Source organism: Etheostoma spectabile, chromosome 4, assembly GCF_008692095.1.
Source record: "Etheostoma spectabile isolate EspeVRDwgs_2016 chromosome 4, UIUC_Espe_1.0, whole genome shotgun sequence".
NCBI classification, from domain to species: Eukaryota; Metazoa; Chordata; class Actinopteri; order Perciformes; family Percidae; genus Etheostoma; species Etheostoma spectabile.
In genome coordinates this window covers 20,269,420-20,289,594 of record NC_045736.1, presented here as the reverse complement: position 1 = coordinate 20,289,594, position 20,175 = coordinate 20,269,420, and the positions used below count along the sequence as shown (strand labels likewise).

General features: G+C 39.8%; 1 protein-coding gene across 3 annotated transcripts in view; it reads right to left on the bottom strand.

Moving 5' to 3' along the window:
* The window catches only part of LOC116687230 (retinoic acid receptor gamma-A), a 33,208-nt gene extending 13,279 nt beyond the window's left edge, over nucleotides 1-19,929 (bottom strand). For 2 of the 3 annotated variants that reach the window (XM_032512422.1, XM_032512424.1), the window contains exons 1-2: nucleotides 19,655-19,929; nucleotides 8,866-9,214 (exon numbers count right to left, since the gene is read on the bottom strand). In XM_032512422.1, coding sequence (XP_032368313.1) covers nucleotides 8,866-9,037 — 172 coding nt within the window. In that variant the 5' untranslated portion in view covers nucleotides 9,038-9,214; nucleotides 19,655-19,929. Of the gene's footprint in view, nucleotides 1-1,033; nucleotides 1,503-8,865; nucleotides 9,215-19,654 lie in introns of those variants that run through there. The other variant, XM_032512423.1, reaches the window with a different exon arrangement.
* Nucleotides 19,930-20,175: the final 246 nt, after the last annotated feature.

The window sequence follows — 20,175 nt, the reverse complement described above, 5'->3', positions numbered from 1 at the left end:
TGACACATATAAATAGATTTCAGCCAGTCAGTTTCTATTGATAGATAGAGTCAATGTTTCATTTTCCAAGCCACAAAGCCAAGTGTGATGAAGGAGTCTGAAAGTAAGGTCCATACCAATAACAATAGGTCTGTTTATTTCTTTTTATTTTTCCATATAGTGTAGTTTTCTCATTTATCTTTGCAGTGTTTGGCTGTGTGACTGCTCCTGTGTGGTACTATATCATAATACCTGATGCAATCTGCACCTTGTCTCCTCTCTTTTGAGGAGTTGCCAAAAGACTGTTTTGTCCTGTGTTAGGAAACAGCTTATATGTCAGTTGATTCATATTTTATCTTTTAACAACTGAGTTCTTATTCTGAAGAGGCATCTTTTCCTCCAAAGAATATTGATCAAATTAATTCTAGCTTTGAGTAATTTCTTCCACTTGCACAAGCAGCAACACAAATCTAAACTATCTATAAGATTGCTCATAATGTGAAATTATAATTATCCCATTCATATCTACATTTTTTTGTAATCTGTTTCTAACTGTGGTTATATTGGCCAAATCATAACCATGCGATTTCAAGGCCCATTTGCCTTCAATCTGTCAGTGCTGTTTCTTTTTGGATGTTGTTGTTGTCTGGACACGTCCCCGGGTCAGGTCCCAAATTGTTTAAAAGAGCTGTCAATCATGTGAAGTCATTCATAAAGAAAACAAACATGATGATGTATAAATATGCACTCCCCAACTCACTCACTCTCACAAAGCGCACTAAGCACATAAACAAACAAAAACCAGGGTGAGAATGGGTACAGAGAATCGAAAGGAATCTGACTCTCCTGTGGAGAGAGCTCTAGGATAACAAAACCAGGACTCTGATAAGAACACACACACACACACACACACACACACACACACACACACACACACACACACACACAACACCACACACACACACACACACACACACACACACACACACACACACACACACACACACACACACACACACACAGCTGCTCTGTTCCAGTCTGATGGAGTACTCACACTGAATGCTGCCGGTCCCAGCCCAGGCAAAGGGGTCCAGGCCAAGAAAGTAAGGGGTGGCCTTGCCGAGCATGCAGGAGCCTTGTCCGGACACATCAAAGAGGGGCCGCGGGGCCAGCCCCAGAGCCTCCATACAATCAAACATGCTCAAAATCACAGCAAACACAACTTTTGTTCTGCAGCCAAACTGAGAGAATGCGAAGCTGAGAAAAAGGTTCCTGTGATTGGTCCAGGTGTTCCCTGTCTTTCTGTATGTTTGTTTCTTGTTGACCCCTGACTGCCTGTCCTGTCTCTTCCAATCCAAGTCCTCTTATTTCTGCTCTACAACCCAAACTTATTTTTAAGTCTCTGTTCCCAGATCAATTGCTGGCCTGCCTGCTTTGACTTCACTGCTTTAAATGATCTCAGCTCCTCTCTCGCTGGCTCTCTGGGCCTCTTACACTCCACCACAGACTCAACCGAGTCTCTGCATGCTCTCTCAGCACGTAAAAAGGAGGTGGGGTCGGGGAAGAAGAAAAGGGAGGGATGCAGTACTCAAGGGGGTGTGTATCTGCTTTCTGATTGGCCAAACATCCAAGTTTCTCTCCTTCCCCTGTTTCTCCTTCAAGTTTTCCAACTTGCCTCTTCATAATTCATATTCTGCATATGAAAACAAACACTCCTCACCTCCTTCCAATCTCCCTCAAGTCTTTCTTCCTTTTTCTAAATTAATTCCCTTTTTGTTTCAGCACATCAGGGAGCATTCCCTCTCTTTCAAACAGTACAACTCTACCACTTTTAGCAAAAAAAAACCCACCTCACAAAGTTTGCTTGGAGCAAGTAGGAAAAGTGCAGAGAGATAGGCAATTCAGTGTGTGTCATTTGATCATTTTTGACAGCTTTCACTGTAAATTGATGCTCTGCAGTGGTTTCTGTACAGTGCAGTAGGATTAAAGTGACCACAGAAACACACCTGTTCACACACATTCAGTTCTTGCAATTTCCCACCAACTTAAAAGCATATTACTAGAGTATTGTGTTGCATTTTTATGTAGGAACGTCAGAGGACGCCAGAATCTTCTGAACACAGCCATCCTGAGAAATACAGAGAGAGTTGTGTGGAGCTTAATTAGATATGTATCAACTCATATGGCAATAACGAATTTGGCAATCGAATGTAACAGACTTTTACTGATATCAAAAAGTTAGGCACTAATTCTTTAAAATTACTCCCCACTTAAAAAACAAATACATATTCATTCCTAATTGATTTCCAGTTTCCATGTTATGTTGCATGTTTGTATGTTGACAAATCCTGGCAGGTTCTGGCACCTAATTGGGATTAATTAATTGTGTAAAGTGTAATACTGTCTGGATATTAGTGCCAAATGACAATTCTTTCCAGGAAAATTCCTGAGAAGTCTTTAAGAATTTGCTGACTCATTAAATAAAATGTCACATAAGATAAGATAGAAAGGGTGCTGAACATGGATGAAATACAAAACAAGGACTTTATCACATGTTTTATCATTGCAATTTGGGGTGGAAATAATGGTCTGTTCGAGTTGAATTTTAAGGTAGAAGTCTGTTAATTTTCAGTCCCCACATCATTCCTTCTTTTTCTTTCTCAATAGTCTCCATGTCTCTCCATTGCAGTTTTATTTATTTCTTAAAGCTTCTCTTTCCATTTGGTCTTGGCATGTGCGGGTATCTAATTCAATTTGGTTCAAAATGGATTCAGTTATCTTCCCTCTCAGAGCTTATTGGATAGTTCAGTCACACTGAAGTGGGACTGCGCTGCAGGCAAACCACTCTGGCCCGGAGTCTGGATGGTTTGTATAGGAGAGACAGCCTCACCCTTCTCCCTCTCCTCCTCCCCTTCCTTCCCTCGTTCAAGAGGGATGAACTCTGGAAAACCCCCACTGGGGCTCTAACACCCTGCTTCAACACACACACACACACACACACACACACACACACACACACACACACACACACACACACACACACACACACACACACACACACACACACACGCAGACTTCCGAAATTGTCTTGCCTGTGGCTTCATACTACTCTTGTGTTTTACAATTCTCTATGTTTTTTTTCCTTCTGTTGCTTGTTAATAATTCTCCCTGAAACTCTCCCTGAATCAATTTCTTTAAAAAATTGTCATTAACATTATTTCATTTTTTTTCCTTAACTTTTTTATTCATTTTGTGAGTACTGCCTCACCCTCTTCTTTGTCTGAGTGGAGTTTTTACCTGACTTTCACCACCGTTGCTGGGCGGCACCACACACACACACCACACACACACACACACACACACACACACACACACACACACACACACACACAACACACACACACACACCACACACGCACACACGCACACACTACAATGACACACTGCAGGGAGCAGAGCAGCAGTATCAGCCTGCTGAGCTCTCTCCACACCTTGAGACAATTACCCTCCCCGCCTCACAGCACCCTGCCCCCTGTTGCTGCTTTGAGGAAAGAGACACACAAATGCAGGGCGAATGTGAAGAAGAAAGTCTCACTTTCTTTCACTTTTGACAAAACATAAACTCCCACTACTTTAGTTGGGTAAATTGCATTTCTCTGCCTTTCTCACACACATACACACAATTTGTAAGAAGAGCGTGTCACATTACAGCAAATCACAATCAAGTTCTTTCGGCTATTCATCCTGTCGCAATATCTGACACAAAAACACAGAGCTGAACAATGGCCTCTCTTTCTCTTTCTCTCTCTCTCTCTCTCTGTCTCCACCAGCAGCTCCTCCGGCTCGGCCGCAGATATTTGCACAAAGTCTCACTGCGGTCATCAGCAAGCGCACAAATATAGTCACAAATGTTAGGAAAGGAGCGCAAGAGTGCTGGTTTGTGATATTCATGGGTGTTGGAATGTGCAGCCTACAGAGTGGCAATGGAAATGTGTGTGTGTGTGTGTGTGTGTGTGTGTGTGTGTGTGTGTGGTGTGTGTGTGTGTGTGTGTGTGTGTATGTGTTCAGAGCACGGACAATTGTGTATGTGCTCAAACAGAGTGCCTGTGATGAAAGACACAAAGAAAAACACACAAGCCTCACTCTGTGCCTTTAGGTTCAAGTTACTAATATCACCACACACACACACACACACACACACACACACACACACACACACACACACACACACACACACACACAAACATTACAATGAACAAGATGTGACTAGTACAGAAATGACAAAAGAACATTGTGTTCATTGTGGAAAAATACTTATTTTCCTAGTGATCACTTCAGTGAGATTTCTTCCTTTTTATAACTAAACAACTATTTCGGTGTTGACAGATTTTTTGTCCTGATGTCATAAAAAAAGACTAAAATATGTTCCAAAAAACATCTTGAGAAATATTTACTTAAAATCCGAAGATGGTGTCATGTTACACCAATTCCACAAAGAATTGGGCAGAAAAGCTTTAACAAAAAAAGAGTAAATTATGTGCTCTTGTACTTACTCACAGTCCCTGCTGCTATATTAAAAAGAGGAGATAACTTACTATATGAATGAACACACTGCATGGAACTTTTAAAGTGGACTTCCGCTAATTTCAAATCCAGGGATGTTTTGAGTTTCATCTCATTAGGGAACAAAGTCCAGTCTTCCATTCACGCTGATTAGGACCTGGTTTGAATTAATAGGCAAATCCCACTTCAACATCTATAGTAATTTTGTATAATTTTGTCCATTTTGAACTAATAAAATAAGTAATTTATTGTAGCTTCACTTAATGGTAAAGAAAGGACTTATAGAGCAGGCACCCACATACTCCTCAATCCCGGGTTTGACTCCAACCTGCGGCCCTTTGCTGCATTCATTCCCCCTTTCTCTCCCCTTTCAAATCTTCTGCTGTTGTATCAAAATAAAGGCTGAAAATGCCCCAAAAAATAAGCTAAAAAAGAACAGAAATGTAAAAACAATGGACTTTTACTTGTATGGATAGTTTTCCTCATTTCTGAAAACCTTTTTTTTTTTTTTTTCTTAAAATCCAGCTGATGGATTAATGTGTCAAATCCTTTCTCACATTATGATCAAGATTAAAGAGTGTGAGCCATTTCTGCTAGCAGTCACAGTCAAAAGATTCAGTCCGTCCTCAGGAGACACCATGGTACTGTGCCTTGTAGTCAAGGCAGTTTTACCCCTCTGTCAACTCCATTCAAAATGGAAACCACCAAGGATTGGAGATCACGTAGTAGGGTCTCACACAGTTCCAGAATTCAGGATCCTCCTGAGATATCTAGATGGTTTCATCCAATATGTGCTGGTCATTGGACATTTTTTCTCTTGGCAGTCTAAATTGGGGACAAAGCAATGTTACCAACAAGCCATTCCAAAAAAACTCTTTAGCTCCTTAATATTTCTTGGCTTTGGAAAGTCCTGCTCTGACAGTGCAGTTAACTGTCAGTCAGCAAGTTAGCTAGGTCTAGAGCGTTTTCCCTTTTTAATAACATTTCTTCACTAAAATAATACACCATGTGCTCAGGGGACCGGCAGCTAGTGGATAGTGAGGAGATGTTTGCTGTATGTGACAAAAAAATGTAGCCTTATTCATGCATGACATCGCTGAGAGCACCTTTAAGAAGTCAAACATGGTTTAATCACAATCTTCTATTTCTTTGTTGTTGGCCTCTAGTGTCAACAAGCTATTCAAGTGTAAATCACAGATAACTGTGACTAATTTAGATACTCTGCTGAACCTGACAGGTTTTCCAGGCCTCTTTCTTGGACCCATATTGGCATCAATCCTGACTGACATAATGCAGCCATTCATACATTTCTTTCTCTGTCTGTTAATGTATAAAAGTCCCAGAGGCTACATGTCAAAGATGTAATGACATTGTGAGTGCTACAAGCCTGGTCATAGGACCAGAACCTAACAGATATCAGCAGCTCACTGAACACATTATCTGTATACACATAATAATTGACAGTGTCAGCAGTTACTCCTACAGCAGATGTCAACCTTGCAGAAGGAGACATACTGTGTAAAGTGTGTTGATTTGGACACTGCTCAGTGTTTTTTGGGACATGACTTCAACAAACAGTGAAATGTAAAGAACTACATTAAAGGAATAATTCACCCTCAAAATGACCAATTGCATATAAATTTGAGTGTTGTCTTGAATTCATGAAGAAAACGGAGAAAAGTCACACCTGTTGGAGACTGTTGACTGTGTGTCAATTGAGTAAGACTGTTTTAATTGTCCATTCAGTCATGCAACAATAGCAAAGATTTCGATACTCTGTGAGTATTTCACTTAAGATCATTTTGAAGTATACCTTTAACCTTAGGATAGAAGCATTCATATAAACTACCTTGTAGTTTAAAGCTGCACCTGCATCTATTTATTCTGAAATTGCAAAAGTTGCAATGCACAGGAGGTCAAGAATATCTTGATATACAAGGCAAACGAAAAGAGGGAATTGAAGAAAAAAATGTATGTACAGGAAGAAATTGTTTACTATCAAAAGAGGACATTTTAATTTTATACTTGTTGCCCTTCTCTTTACAATATTGGTGTTGAATATTTCCAGCAGGAGAGTATAGACAAAAACAAGCCAAACTAAAAACAAAAATATTGAAAGTAAAGTATGACTTGAACACCCTTTTTCTGATCCCTGTAAATAGGGTCTGAAATTAACACCCAACTACGCCGAATGCGGGTGCATTTTGCCACTGGCGGGTCAAACTTTCAATCTACCTGCCTCGTTGTCTTGTAGCCGATACAAATTGAGTGATTCATTAGTTGTTTTTCTCCACTGTTGTAAAGGGGTAAACTTGTCTCCATTAAGCGCAGCTCCAATGGTGCCATTTTGACGCTACCTATCACTCACCCACCATTAGCGTTCCATTGACTGCCATTCATTTCATCAGCAGGGTTTATGTCCCGCGTGTTCTTAACCATCCCGCTATTTTTGCTGCGTGTCACGGAACCGTAAGCCCACAACCAAGCGCGTGTTATGTGACCTTCACCGTCATATTACAACGACAAAGGCACCTGACCAAACGTCCGTATTTTACGAGATGGGAGTGAGAATGTGTTGTTCAGACAGGTCGCTCACGTCACATCTATGTTGGCAAGCTCAGGTAGAGGCTGTGCAGTAACACTCAGCTATCAAGGGGAAAGTGCTTCTAATAGCCTTCACTGGTCTCTGTTGAACACAACGGCATCACATTGTCCATTTCTTACAATGTCTATGTTGTTGTTGTCTACAATGTTCTTTCACCTTTCAACCAAGTCTGCCATTTCCTTGTTTGAAAAATGTAACTGCACATTAGGGTGAAGAGTCCGGTTGAACAACCTACCAACAAAAATGGGAAAAAAGGATGATTCAGAAGTAAAAGATGTTTTGATACCAAGTAGACAGTTTGCGACAATGGCAAGGTTTGGGCAATGTATTTAAGAGTCATTTATTATAGTGATTTTGTTAATAAGTTGACAGCACTTAAATTTGTATTCTCAACAAATTCAAGAACAATGCAAGTGCATTTCTTGTATTTTACTTTTATCAGGCAAAAGAAATTGGCGGCTAATTGGCTAGTGGGTTTTAAATCCGACCTGCCACGGTGGCTGGTGGCCAAAAAAAGTAACTACAGGTCCTGACTGCAACTTAGTCAGTCAATTTCAGTCAATATCTCTCCAACTGTATTACACATAACTACAAAATTGCTACAACACTAGCATTGTAGGGAACTAACAGTGTGGAGTCTAAAGGTCAAAGTTATCATTTACTGACTGCAGATTCATATTAAATAGTGCAGTACCCTGTAATGTCTGAGTAATATCTAAAACAGTAAAAAGTAGAGAAATAAAGTAAAGGATATAAGGACAGGGAAGACGTTGAGATTTTTCAGGAAATTGTATATTAAAGCAAGTAAATGAGGAAGTGTCCTTCACTTCCAATTTCAAAATACACAATTTTGTCAGTTTTTGCATGACCCACTCTGCTTCTTGCTCAGTCTCTCTGTCATTGTGAAGTGCAATAGTGCCCCCTGTGACTCAAAATGGTCTCTATCCACACATAACACACTGCTTTTGCAAGTTGAAAAGAGGAACCCTTTCATCTGCTAAAAGCTCCCTCCTTCTTTCAAGGAAATGCATGTTTCTCTGTTCCACTGGTGATTTCAAAGATTCAGATTCTGTGGAAAGCAGCAAATTATACCAAGGACCATGTCATGTTTGCTGTTTTTTCTAGCCTACCCTTTCTGTCATCCGCGTGGTTTGCCACATGGAAAAACTCTCTTCTATTAACTCTTCTGTTAAGGCATGATGTAAAGCCAGATTATGACCTCAAATTGGCCCTGAAGACACAATCTGTGTAACTCTTCACTGTGTTACACAAAACTGGTCTGTCAGGGCACAGACATCTGCACACTATCTTGTCATGTGCAAGGGTGTGGGATCAGGATTTCTTGCCTCCTGATTTATCCTTGAAAAATGTTAAAACCCTCATGATTAAATTGAACATGTCTAACACATTTTCCTCAGCAATCTGAATTAAGATGAATGTGACATTGTCAGTTTGAGCTGTAGGTCTGAACATAATGGCATTCTTTCAGTAAGGAGCATCTTTATGCTTCTTCTTGTGTGTTAATGTGAGTTTAAGTGAGGCACCCCAGTGGCCTGTGGTCATACAAGGAATTTGCAAAGAATCTTCTAACTTACTTTTTTATGAACTTTCACAAATGGAAAATCTTTTTGAAATGCACATCTTGCAGATAGCAGACATGGCCATAGTTGTTTGTATAAGTTGTGTAAATGAATAATACATTATTTTTTTTTACTCACACAATGCAGCCATCTCTTTGGGAAGGTCTGCCCCAAACCGTCCGAAGAGGTGGCTACTGGCCAGCAGGTCGAAGGGGGAGTGGCTTCGCATGGAGTTGAAGGTAAACGGGTACATAGCTCGAGGGAACCCCGTCATGTGACGCACTTGGTGCTCCCTGTTGGTTGCCATCATGAAAAGTGCTGCTGGCGGTTTGGTTAACTTTTCTCTGACTGTCTTGTTTCTTCCTCCTGCGTCGTCTTCGTCAAGGGCCTGCGGTGAAATTGAAGTGGTCTGCTGCCATTCAGCCACTCAGCTGCTTGTTGCTCTGCTGTCAGACCTTGGCGACCAAGACCTGACCAGGCCCAGACTCTGTAGAAAAGGAGGGAAGAGAAGGGAATGAGGAGTTAGACACTGGAACTAACATCAGAGATCTAGAGAGCATCTAAAGTCCAATCAACTACAACAATTCATACAAAAATATCATAAATCAACAAGAAATAAAGCTACCTCCAACCAAGGATCAAAACAAGAGTGTTGAAGAAACCACAATACTTTTCTCCTAATTTTTGTCTGTCTTCAAAGTAGTGCCATGATTTCAGGCAACGCCATATGATTTCAATCAGCAGAACAGTATTATAAATGGTCTCTCTGTTTCCTCTGCCAGCCTGACTCTAGCCAGCCTGATCGAGAACAGCCAGCCGCAACATGGGTACAATTAACCCTTTATAACAACAGACACATGAGACCTTCTCATTCTCACTGTACCCCACAGCATAAGCAACCTGTGACGCACACAAACCGTTTGTGATGATCATCATGTCCCACCTTTCCTGTCTCTCAGGACCCACATAGTGGCTCTGTGACCCTCTCAATAAATTCAATGAGGGCAGCCCTCCCCTCTTGTATAACTCTCTCATCCCCTTCACTGATTTTACGAGTGGGTGGAGCTAAAACTCTCTGTGGTGGATCTCTGGTAAATACAGCTCGGCCAAAGAATTTCTTGTTGTTTTGGGCCCACTTCGGCATGGGAATCAAACACCCAGGGTGGGTGAGAGACCAACTGAGAGAATTATGAATTTACGAATGTCCCTCATTGAACTAATAACAAGAATACACCGTTTCAGTAGAAATACAGAGTGAGAACTACATATCTGAACTATCTGTCTTTTAAATATGCATTTGTTAACAAATCCCTGTCCTTGTCTCTCATTTGTGCAGACAGACTAACTAACGGGTAAACAAATACAGGTACAGTAAACATAATTCACAGTCACACACCTGTCTGTCAGTTACAGTGCTGCCTCAAAGGGTCGCCCCATACCTGACTGAAAGTAAACTGTTCCACATGTGGAGGGGAAAATACCAGCCAGAGCAGAGATTTTGTACTTATATACACACTGTACATACAGACACCCAAGCAAAACCTCTAAATTCAGCAAGAGTACACGTTCCAAAGGTTCCATATTAATGGGTCAATTCACTCAAAATCCCTCTGGTGTTCTTGTGGCATCTAGCCATGTAAAGTATGGTTTGTTCAGGTTTAAATATATATATTTCTGTGTCCAACCCAATAAAATGGAGATTGAATTCACAGAATTCAAAAACTTATATTTGAAAAAGAAAAGTTGACATGTCATTCCAGGAACAGTGTCACAGTTACTCTCCACAGAACTCTCTGTGAGCAAAAGTAGTTTTAATCAAATGTGTTTGCAACCATTCAGCGCTTTTGTTTTGGGTGGACATCTCAAAACCTGGACAAATATATCCAAGCTAACCCTTTAACTACCTGGCCGTTCATAGTAAGTCAATGCTTTATCTATTGTTGAGTGGCTCACCTTTTCTAGTTTACTTACCCCGGTGAAAATACATTTTTTTCTTTAGATATCAGGAAATTTTAGAATGTAAATAAAATACATGTTTAAAATACACACACACAAATGTTTATATATACATATATATTTTGCCAGTTTATTAGGTACCCTTATGCTAAAATGAATGCAACAGCTAATATAACAGCACTGCAATAATCCTACTTTCATGAAGATTAGATTGGTCAGCTTTTGTTGAAACTGTTCATGGTGTATTTGAAATACATTGCATCATACTGAGAGGTTTCTTTCTAATAATCAGTGTACCCACAGATATAAATGGGGTGGATAAAATATTAGACTAATCAAAAGGCATCTGCGCTACTATTAGAGTAAAATTCTTCTACATTCTTTTGTTGTTGCAGCAGCTATTTCTTCCCCCACATGTGCACACACAGCCCATATTACACAGTCACACACAAAGTCAGCGCAGTGAGTGTTGTTTTTAAAGTCATAATTCCCGTATTGACATATTCTTTGTAACTGCTCGGCTCTGCTGCGGTTTTTCTTCACTGCAAAGTCTAGTAAGGGAGAGTCCCTGGGACTCTTTTCACAAAGAACTTTTGTGTTTGACAATCAGAAAATGTCAAACAGGTTGGTCAAAGTGTGTTGCGAATTTAAATAAAAGTAATTACACATACATGGTGTGGAATGGCCACATGTTGCAAAACATATGCATGCTCATGTCTTTCTAAAAGCAGAACACAAGAAAGATACAAGCACGGACATGTAGGCTATAGAAGTGAACACACACAGATGTTCTTTGACTTTAATCATGTTCACGGGCAAGTAATCAGTGGAAAACACACTGCGTTCACACATGCTGAAGCACCATTAAAAGTGGCAATTGACCTTGAAGAATGAAGGAGCAAATAGAGGACGGAGGATCCCTCCACAGATGCAGCATTTGAATCGTTCGACTTTGAGTTGACTCTAACCAATCAAATTGAAAGACCGAAATCACCAGTATGAAAGCCAAGATGTATAAAAGGATTGGTAAAAAGAAAAAATTAAAGTGTGGAAAGCTGAAAAAAGATGGAAAAAGATAGAGGGAAACTGCGGAAAAGAAAGGGAAGGGACAAATATAGGAGGGAGTTTCAGGCATCTGGCAGACCATGTGTAAGAAGTGAACAGAGTCCTATTAATTAGAGACATACTGGAAACTGGATTTAAAAGAGAAAGAAAGAACTGTGGTAAGCAGCATGGGAGAAGGGAGAAAAAAAAAAGGGTTGAGCAGCCGCAGAAAACATACATAAAAATAAAGCAACGGTTCTATTTCCACTAATAAAGTATGAAATCATGTGTGCCCAAGCCAAGGAATGGTTTCTTTCAAACTAATGAGTAACACACCGCCCCGTCACTCTCCCTCCAGGGGGAATACACCTTGGGTAGGGAAACAAAAGCAACGCTGTGTCTGCGCACCTCCAGGCCTCACTGCTGCTTTTATGAGACCTGGCTGGGTCAGGTCAGATTGGATCACCTTGTCTGTTCCTTCTATCACACAAATACACCAACACAGACACTCACACACACAACTGACGCTCCCTTTTCCCAGACTATGGGGATTAAAAACAGCTTTATTGTAAAAACGCTGGGGCTTTCCACCTCTCTGTCTTTCCAACAAGCGTGTGTTCAGTGCATTGCTGCGGCAGTTGTAAACATCTTTCAGCTGTAAACAACTGTAATGACATCTCACTATGACATGTTTAACTAATTAAAACAAAAAGCATAACTGTAACTCCTGCATGCGAATTCCATGTAGGACTCATCATTTGTGGGTGACAAACATTTGTAAAAAAAAAAAAAAGTGACACTGCGTTCTGCATGTAAACAACATTTGAAATTGGCCCTAGGTTGTTTTCATAAAAAAAAAAATCTTTGTTGTATTTTGGTCAACCAACAACAAAACTGCAGCAGTCAACATCTGGTCAGGACAGCCCGTGCACTTCTGGGTCTCAGTTGGTTAAATCTTTATTTTGTCTCCTCCTGTGTGATCATCTGTGTTTGAATGATTTTTTAGTTTTCACATATTTCAGTTTCTGTTGTCAGATAACTGATTTAGCAAAAACTAATTATTTGATTTTAATTTACAACTGCTACTTGTAGTTTAGGCACTCTTGACTCTTGAATCTGATTTTACATTTACACCTGTATTTCGTGATTGTATATTTTCAAAACGTTTAACTTTCTGTTATACTTGGCGGGAAGTTGACTTCCTAACTTTACTAGCTTACTAGCTGTGTTAGGTCTCAGATCCATCAGTATTTGGTGTATTGAGAATTTTGGTAAATTTTTCGGTTGTTGCTATTTTTCTGTATGTTATGGTAAAATGTCCTAATGGTGTGGAGATAATGCCGCGCAGCATTTTAAGGGAAATAGATGACTGGGGAATTACAGTTAATCTTCAGTTTTATATCGCATAATGATTCCACTTTAAAGGCTGGAGAATGAGTGGTAACATTAAGTCTATGTTAGTTTTTAGTGGCCTCAGTTAAAGCATTCACAAAATGGAGCTTGACCAAATTCTGTAGGTTAATAAGAAATATATCCACTGTATATTATATAGTACATGCTGTTTGGAACTGGCACTGTTGACTATCCTTGGTATAAAAGATGAATGCATCACAGGAAACATGAAAGGATTATACAATCCTCTATATTAGGCTAATTAGCTGCCATGGAAAAGCATGTAATCATATAATCCTGAGCATTGCGGAGAACGTTTTAAAACCTTACATGTTTAGCGTAGTCAATTGCCCTGGATGTTAACCAATTATTTTATAGAATAGATAACAACATCCATCTGAAAGGAATAATAGTTTGTAGTTCCCTGACATGTTTGGACAGAATTCACAGTGGCATCAACAAAATAGCTGTGTTGCTGTACTTATATGCTAATCTTCTGCACATGTCAGAATGCATACGCCTGTTTTGACTATTCTTTTAATCTTTAGACACTCCAAGGCCCTCTTTAATTCTACTGGCATTACCTGATTTAACTTCTTTCATTTCATAAAATCCCCCATCAATGCCACATAGACAGGTTTCTTGCTCTCATTATTACTGCTGTTTTAAAGTGAACTCTCCTCATAATAGAATAACTAGTGTTGTAAAGATGGAATTAATTTAAACAAGTCTAGTTGGAAAGAGCTGAATGCAGGTTGACTGCATGAGTAGTATTATTGTCAGAACTTAGTCAGTGGCAATAGATGGGTACCCTGTGGTTTGAGGTGCTCCTTCAGTCAGTCCTGTAATGTTATAAAATGTGTTCTAAACTGAATTTGAGAGTATAGAGTCAATAAACATTGAGGCATATGAATAGACTATCAGTGTAAGACAGAAGTAAAGGTGATCATCTTGAATTTACTTTAACTCTGTTGTGAACAATTTTCTATATCTTTTAATATGCCATTTTCACTATATGTGCTATATGTGTGATACAAGCCTTCCTCCATGCAGTTGCTAGGAAGCCACGGAGGACACGGAGGATTAAAAAAAAAACATGATGGACTCTTCCGAAGAAGTTCAGTTTCTGTATGTGAAAGTAACTGGACGACACAATCTTCTGAACATAGCCAGTGTTGGGGAGTAATGGAATACATGTACCAGCGTTACATATTCAAAATACAAATTATGAGTAATTGTATTCTGTACAATTTCAATAGTTGGTATTAAGAATACAGTTACATTGTTGAAATCAATAAATACTATCCCCAGAGCCGTTGAAAGACTAACTAGCTCCGTTTGACATGCTAGCTAACGTTAGTTAGTTTGTGGTACCAAGACTGCGGTTAGATCTTTGCAGTAGGCTATGCAGTTCGGGACTACAAACACTACAATCTATTTGCTTGTTCGTGTGCACATTAAGCCAGTTGGAACAGAATAACACCAAAATAGCCATGTTTAGTAAGCAGTATTTGATGGCCGCATTCCAACTCTTATAAAATGCAATTCAATGTGGAAGTAATCCATGTATTTAGAATACGTTACTTGGATTGAGTGACGTAACGGTTACGTTACAAATTACATTTTTGGGCACGTGTTCTGTATTCTGTAACGGAATACGTTTTGAAAGTATCTTTTCCAACACTGAACATTGCCATACTAGGAAATACAGAGAGTGTTGTGGAGCTTATAGTCTTGATTAGCTTTGTATTAATTCATCAAGCAATGGGTTGAATGTAATGGATGTTCCTTAATATCAAAACGTTATGCACTAAAGGTTTTAATGTGGGTTCACCTCATTGAAAGTGTGAACACAAAAAACCCTGTTTGTCTGATAATAAACACGCTTTGATCTTTTGGACTGAGAACAGAACACATGGACGGTAAAGTCTCTTGTCAGTAAATAGAAAATATTTTTTTTCTCTTCTTTTCCTAACTATTTAGTTAACTTTCGGATGCATCTTTCTGTTTCCAAACTTTCAGTGTTTGGGTTCAATCCAGAGTGATGTGATTCAGCTGGATAATAGACGAGGGTTCAGTGGTTAAGTGCTACAGACTCTTTCTTTTTGAATGTATTGGTTTTGTTATCTTGTGTGGTTCTCTTGTGGGTATGAGCTTTGCGTATCTGCTGTTTTTTCTCTTTTATTTGGAATTCTATTTGCAATTATCAATAGAAGACTGAACACATTTTTTAACCACTTTTGACTTGAACAACAGAAGAAAGTTCATGGTTTTGTTTAGCTTGCAGATGTATCAATAAATAGATTAGAGAGTGGTACTTAGAAATAAAAAATCTAAACTTAAATACAATCTCTGCATTTGAAAGCAGAGAGTTTCTGTGTACAACACTGAGCCAACTAAAAGGCAGAGTCTAAATGAATATGAAGGCTACAAACTTCCCAAAAACAAGCCAAATGGAAGAAAAAACATTACTTCAACAGGGACAATTAACTGTAAACCGTAAAACCACAATAAAATCTGACTTATTCTGAGAGAAAGCAGCCAGGGATGATCTTTGCTGAACACACCAAGTAGAAAATGCACATACTGACACACAGAAACCATTACAGAGGGGAACAAACACAGGCACCATCACCCACAAACAACATAATTAGATTTTCCAACAAATGACCATACCATATTTATTTTCAAACTGACATGTAAAAATGTCTTTTGAGGAATACAAATATCTCGAGGCCATAAACCATAAGTGCCTGACAGCCATCTCATTACCGCAAACTTGTTCTGGCTGTGGCAAACACATATTTTCATTTTATGCAAACCATAATGTCGTTAGCTTAGTCAAGAATGTACACACAGATGTATATATTAGGCCTCAAAACAAAATTTGATCCTTTGAACAACTATTTTCTAAGTGTTATTAATCAGAAACATCTTTCAGAATGATTGCCAGACATTCATTTTATGTAAATGATTTCCAGTAAACAGGATCTCATCTTCCTCGCCTAGTTTATGGAGGCTATGAAACATTTTGTGAAGTTTGAGAGGGACGAAGTTGATAGTCAATTTTTTCCCTGTGTCTCAACCTAAAGGCAATAGTTCCACATTTTGGGAAATACATTATTTGCTTTCTTACCGAGTGTGAGATGACAATATTAATGCATCTTATGTCTCTAAGCTAAGCTTTATATTAAGCATACACACATAAAAGTGGTATCAATTGTCTCATCTAACTTACAGTAAGAAAGCCAATAAACCTATTTCCAAAACATGTTGAAATAATCCTTTAATTGCACACCTGCACTTACAGTTCAGTCTTCAAGAATAACAGTACATGTTGTCAAATGTTTATGGATGGACATAACCCCTGTTCCCAGAAAAGAGTTTAGTTAGCTACGCTGGATATGATTGAAATTAACATTGGCAATTTTCAAAAAGATCAATGGAATTTTTAACAAAATACATTTGCATAACTAACTTTCTAAGTGAATAAATCTACAAGAAAGAATGTTTGTGTTTAATTAAAACAGCATGTTTCTATAAAAAAATGAGATTTTAGTTTTTACCTACAAAATCATCATCGATAGAAAGAGCCATTTTGAGCCTAAGGAATAAATCCAAATTTTCAACTAGTTACAATTTTGCATCCTTGGGTTGATATTCGCACTACCCCAAAGCACAATCATCAAATCATCCCCACCCAGTAGAAACTTATTCTTTTCATTCTTTGCCACAAAGTGTCACTTGACTCTCGACTAATATGTATAGCTTTGCACAAAGTTAAACTGTCCGACATACTTGGAAAAACACGGTGTGAATTCTTTGTTAGCAGTGCTAATGTGGATGATGTCAATGATAGTAATGCTGCATAAAACGCACAATGTTGTCATTATGTGGAGCCAACCCTGTGGGCTTCCAAGGGTCTCCAGGTCGGGGTCTGGGGTCAGCCCCTGTCGCTCCAGGCTCAGCAGCCCGGGCCATGGGTCAGACCTAATTGAAGCATTTCGTAGGCAGCTTTTCATTTAGTATTAAAGTGAAAAGTGTGTCTGAAGACTGCCTGAAACAACCCCCCCCCCCCCCCCCCTCCCTCCACCGCACACGTCTTACACACACACACACACACACACACACACACACCACACACACACACACACACACACACACACACACACAAACACACACACACACACAATCTGAGCCTTGCTGTTCCTCCACACAGAGGATTAGAAGTGTGTAAAGGGACTTGTAACCTGTGCTGAAGAGCTACCCCGGGCCATGATTAAACACACTGAGAAGCTCTTTAGATACGTTGAGACACATTCAGCCCTAAATTTTGAAAAAAAATGCATTGACAGCAATAATAAACATAGGATTTCAATCGCATGAAGCCAATTGGGAACATCAATCAGAACTACAGCCAGTGCATGGCTCTCAAAATGACTGTGGACGATATGTAATTCTGCAGAACAACCAAACATTTGTGTCTTCCGCTCTCAAAAACAAGTAGCACATGATCGCTTCTTTGTTTTGTGAGTTCCAAGTTTCCATTTATGTGTAGTTAGCATGAGAAAGCCTGTACAAAATTAAACTCAGCTGACATGGAACAGCAAAGATTGAGTATTTTTTTCTTATGCTGAGGAAATAAAGAAGGAAGTCAGTGAGACAGAGAGAAAGAGAAAGAACGAGAGAGAGGAGTGGAGCCAGATAGCTTCCTTTGCCTGAGGGGCTGTCATTCTTAAAAATTGGAGGGAACAAAGACAAGATTGCAATGCAGTTAAAGGAGTTATATCCAACACACCCAAACCCATGCGTACACAGTTTTTCAAGAAATTTCTTTTCCAAATGATGAAACCAAAAAAAAACATTAGGACTTAACCAAGAGCAGATGCATCCACCCTAAATGTTAGGTTTTGAAAGCTGAAAAAGCTGACCTTGGATCACAGAGAAACAGTTCACTCAGTAGCAGATACTATGCAGATGTCCACTGACAGAGACAATGACCAAGGGAAAGCAGGGTAAAATAAATCCTATTCAATCAGAAGAGAAGAGCAAGAGTTATATTTAGCGAGTGTTTCAATGCTCTTCAGAATGTGATCTCCAATATACTATATATCGTTTACACCCAGCTGTTTATGCCCTGCTTATAGACTCGGCCACCTATTCCTGTGGATGTGCTGATGAGCATTCCTCCAGACATTAAGGAAAATTAATCTGAAATAGATTTGTCAAGAGTTTGCTACAACAGCTCACAGCAGGACTCACATTGGAGTGCAGAGTGGCATGCTCAGCAGTATGGTGTTAGTGGACAGACGCAGTCAGCTTGGATCAGCTGGGAAGAAGCATTTAGCAGATAAATAGAATCTTAATCACAGTCATCAATCAAACAATGCATCTGTATTTATACAGCGCTTGTCTCAGGATGCTTTTGAAATTATCCACAGACTGTATGAAAAAGGGGGTCGGTAAGTGTATTCACACACACACACACACACACACACACACCACACACACACACACACACACACACACACACACACACACACACACACACACACACACACAATGCAAAGCAGTGGCAGCAGTGATTGGACACATTATTTTGTGATATCTGGATTAGCTTATATGTCAGTGTTTCTATCCCTCTTATGTAATTGTGTGGATGGAAACCTGTTTACAAAACCTTCGGCGAGGGAGGTGGGGGGGTGTTCATACGCAGGAAGACCAGACCAACTCAGCCATTTGTGATGCTGATGGAGTGTCCATCATGTGACAGCCAGTCTGTTGGCTGAGAGCCTGCAGGCTAAAGCAGCCAGTTCGTCTGCTGCTGGAAAATTGCCTGAGATGGTTGCTGAGCTCACCTGTAGCATGTGCAACAGTAGAAAACCGTTTGTTGTAACTTCTCCCCTTATCTATGTAATTCTTTAGAGGAATTATAACTTCCTTTGTTAACAAAACACAATCCCATTTCCTTTATTAACGTAGAGGACCTTGATTATAATCTTTCGGCAACTGTGAATCAGAGTTTATGAAGTCAGGAAAAAACACAGAGATGTGCATCCATCAGTGGGGAAAACAAATGACAGACACACACACACACACACACACACACACACACACACACACATACACATACACACACACACACACCTCCACAAGAAATTCATATCCTCACATGGAGCGGCCTTGTTCCACATGCAAGTACTGATCAGCTTTCATTCCCTTCCTTAGCTTTTTCTGTTGTTCTTTCCCTCGCTCGACATCTCTGTTCTCAATTAAAGCTGTCCTCAGGAAACTCAATCTCACTTTGCTATCCCAGAAACACAGACACACACACCACACACACACACACACACACACACACACACACACACACACACACACACACACACACACAGAAAGAAAGAGGGAGAGAGACAAGGGAAACACAAGCACATCTCACTCATGCTCTGACATGTCCTCTTTTCTCACACACACCGCCAACAGAGGTTATAAGGAAAAGTAGATTTTTAAAAAATGGGACGAAAACCAAACTTACCAGACTGGGATGTGAACACGGTATACAGTGTGGTGAATAGCGAGGGTAAGTCAGTGGGGAAATGAGCTCAGAAGGAGTGTAGTAGTTGTGTTTGTCAGTCAGAAGTCCCTCTCAAAGCGTCGACAGAGCTCAGCCTGTTGCATTCCGCCTCCCTCTCCTTTTCCCGTTTCTCTCTCTCTCTCTCTCTCTCTCTTTCTCTGTCTCTCCCTCGCTCTCTAACACACACCCTCTCTCCCTCTCTTCTCCTGAAATCATTGTGTATTCTGATTCACAAACCCTGCCTTTGTCACGTGATCCAACACTTCAAATATACAGCACATTTTTAAACAGCCACAGAATGCCTGAAGGAAGGGAAAACAGGGTCCAGAAAGCTTAGGTTTCAACTTGCTGCCCACCCCCTCTTTCCCGTCTCTTTCTTTCTCTCTTTCATTGTCTCACAGTCTCTTTCTCTCTCTTTACCTCCACTCCTTCTACACTGTACTGTCAGTCAACCATCTTTTGTTGGATTTTAACTCAATGAG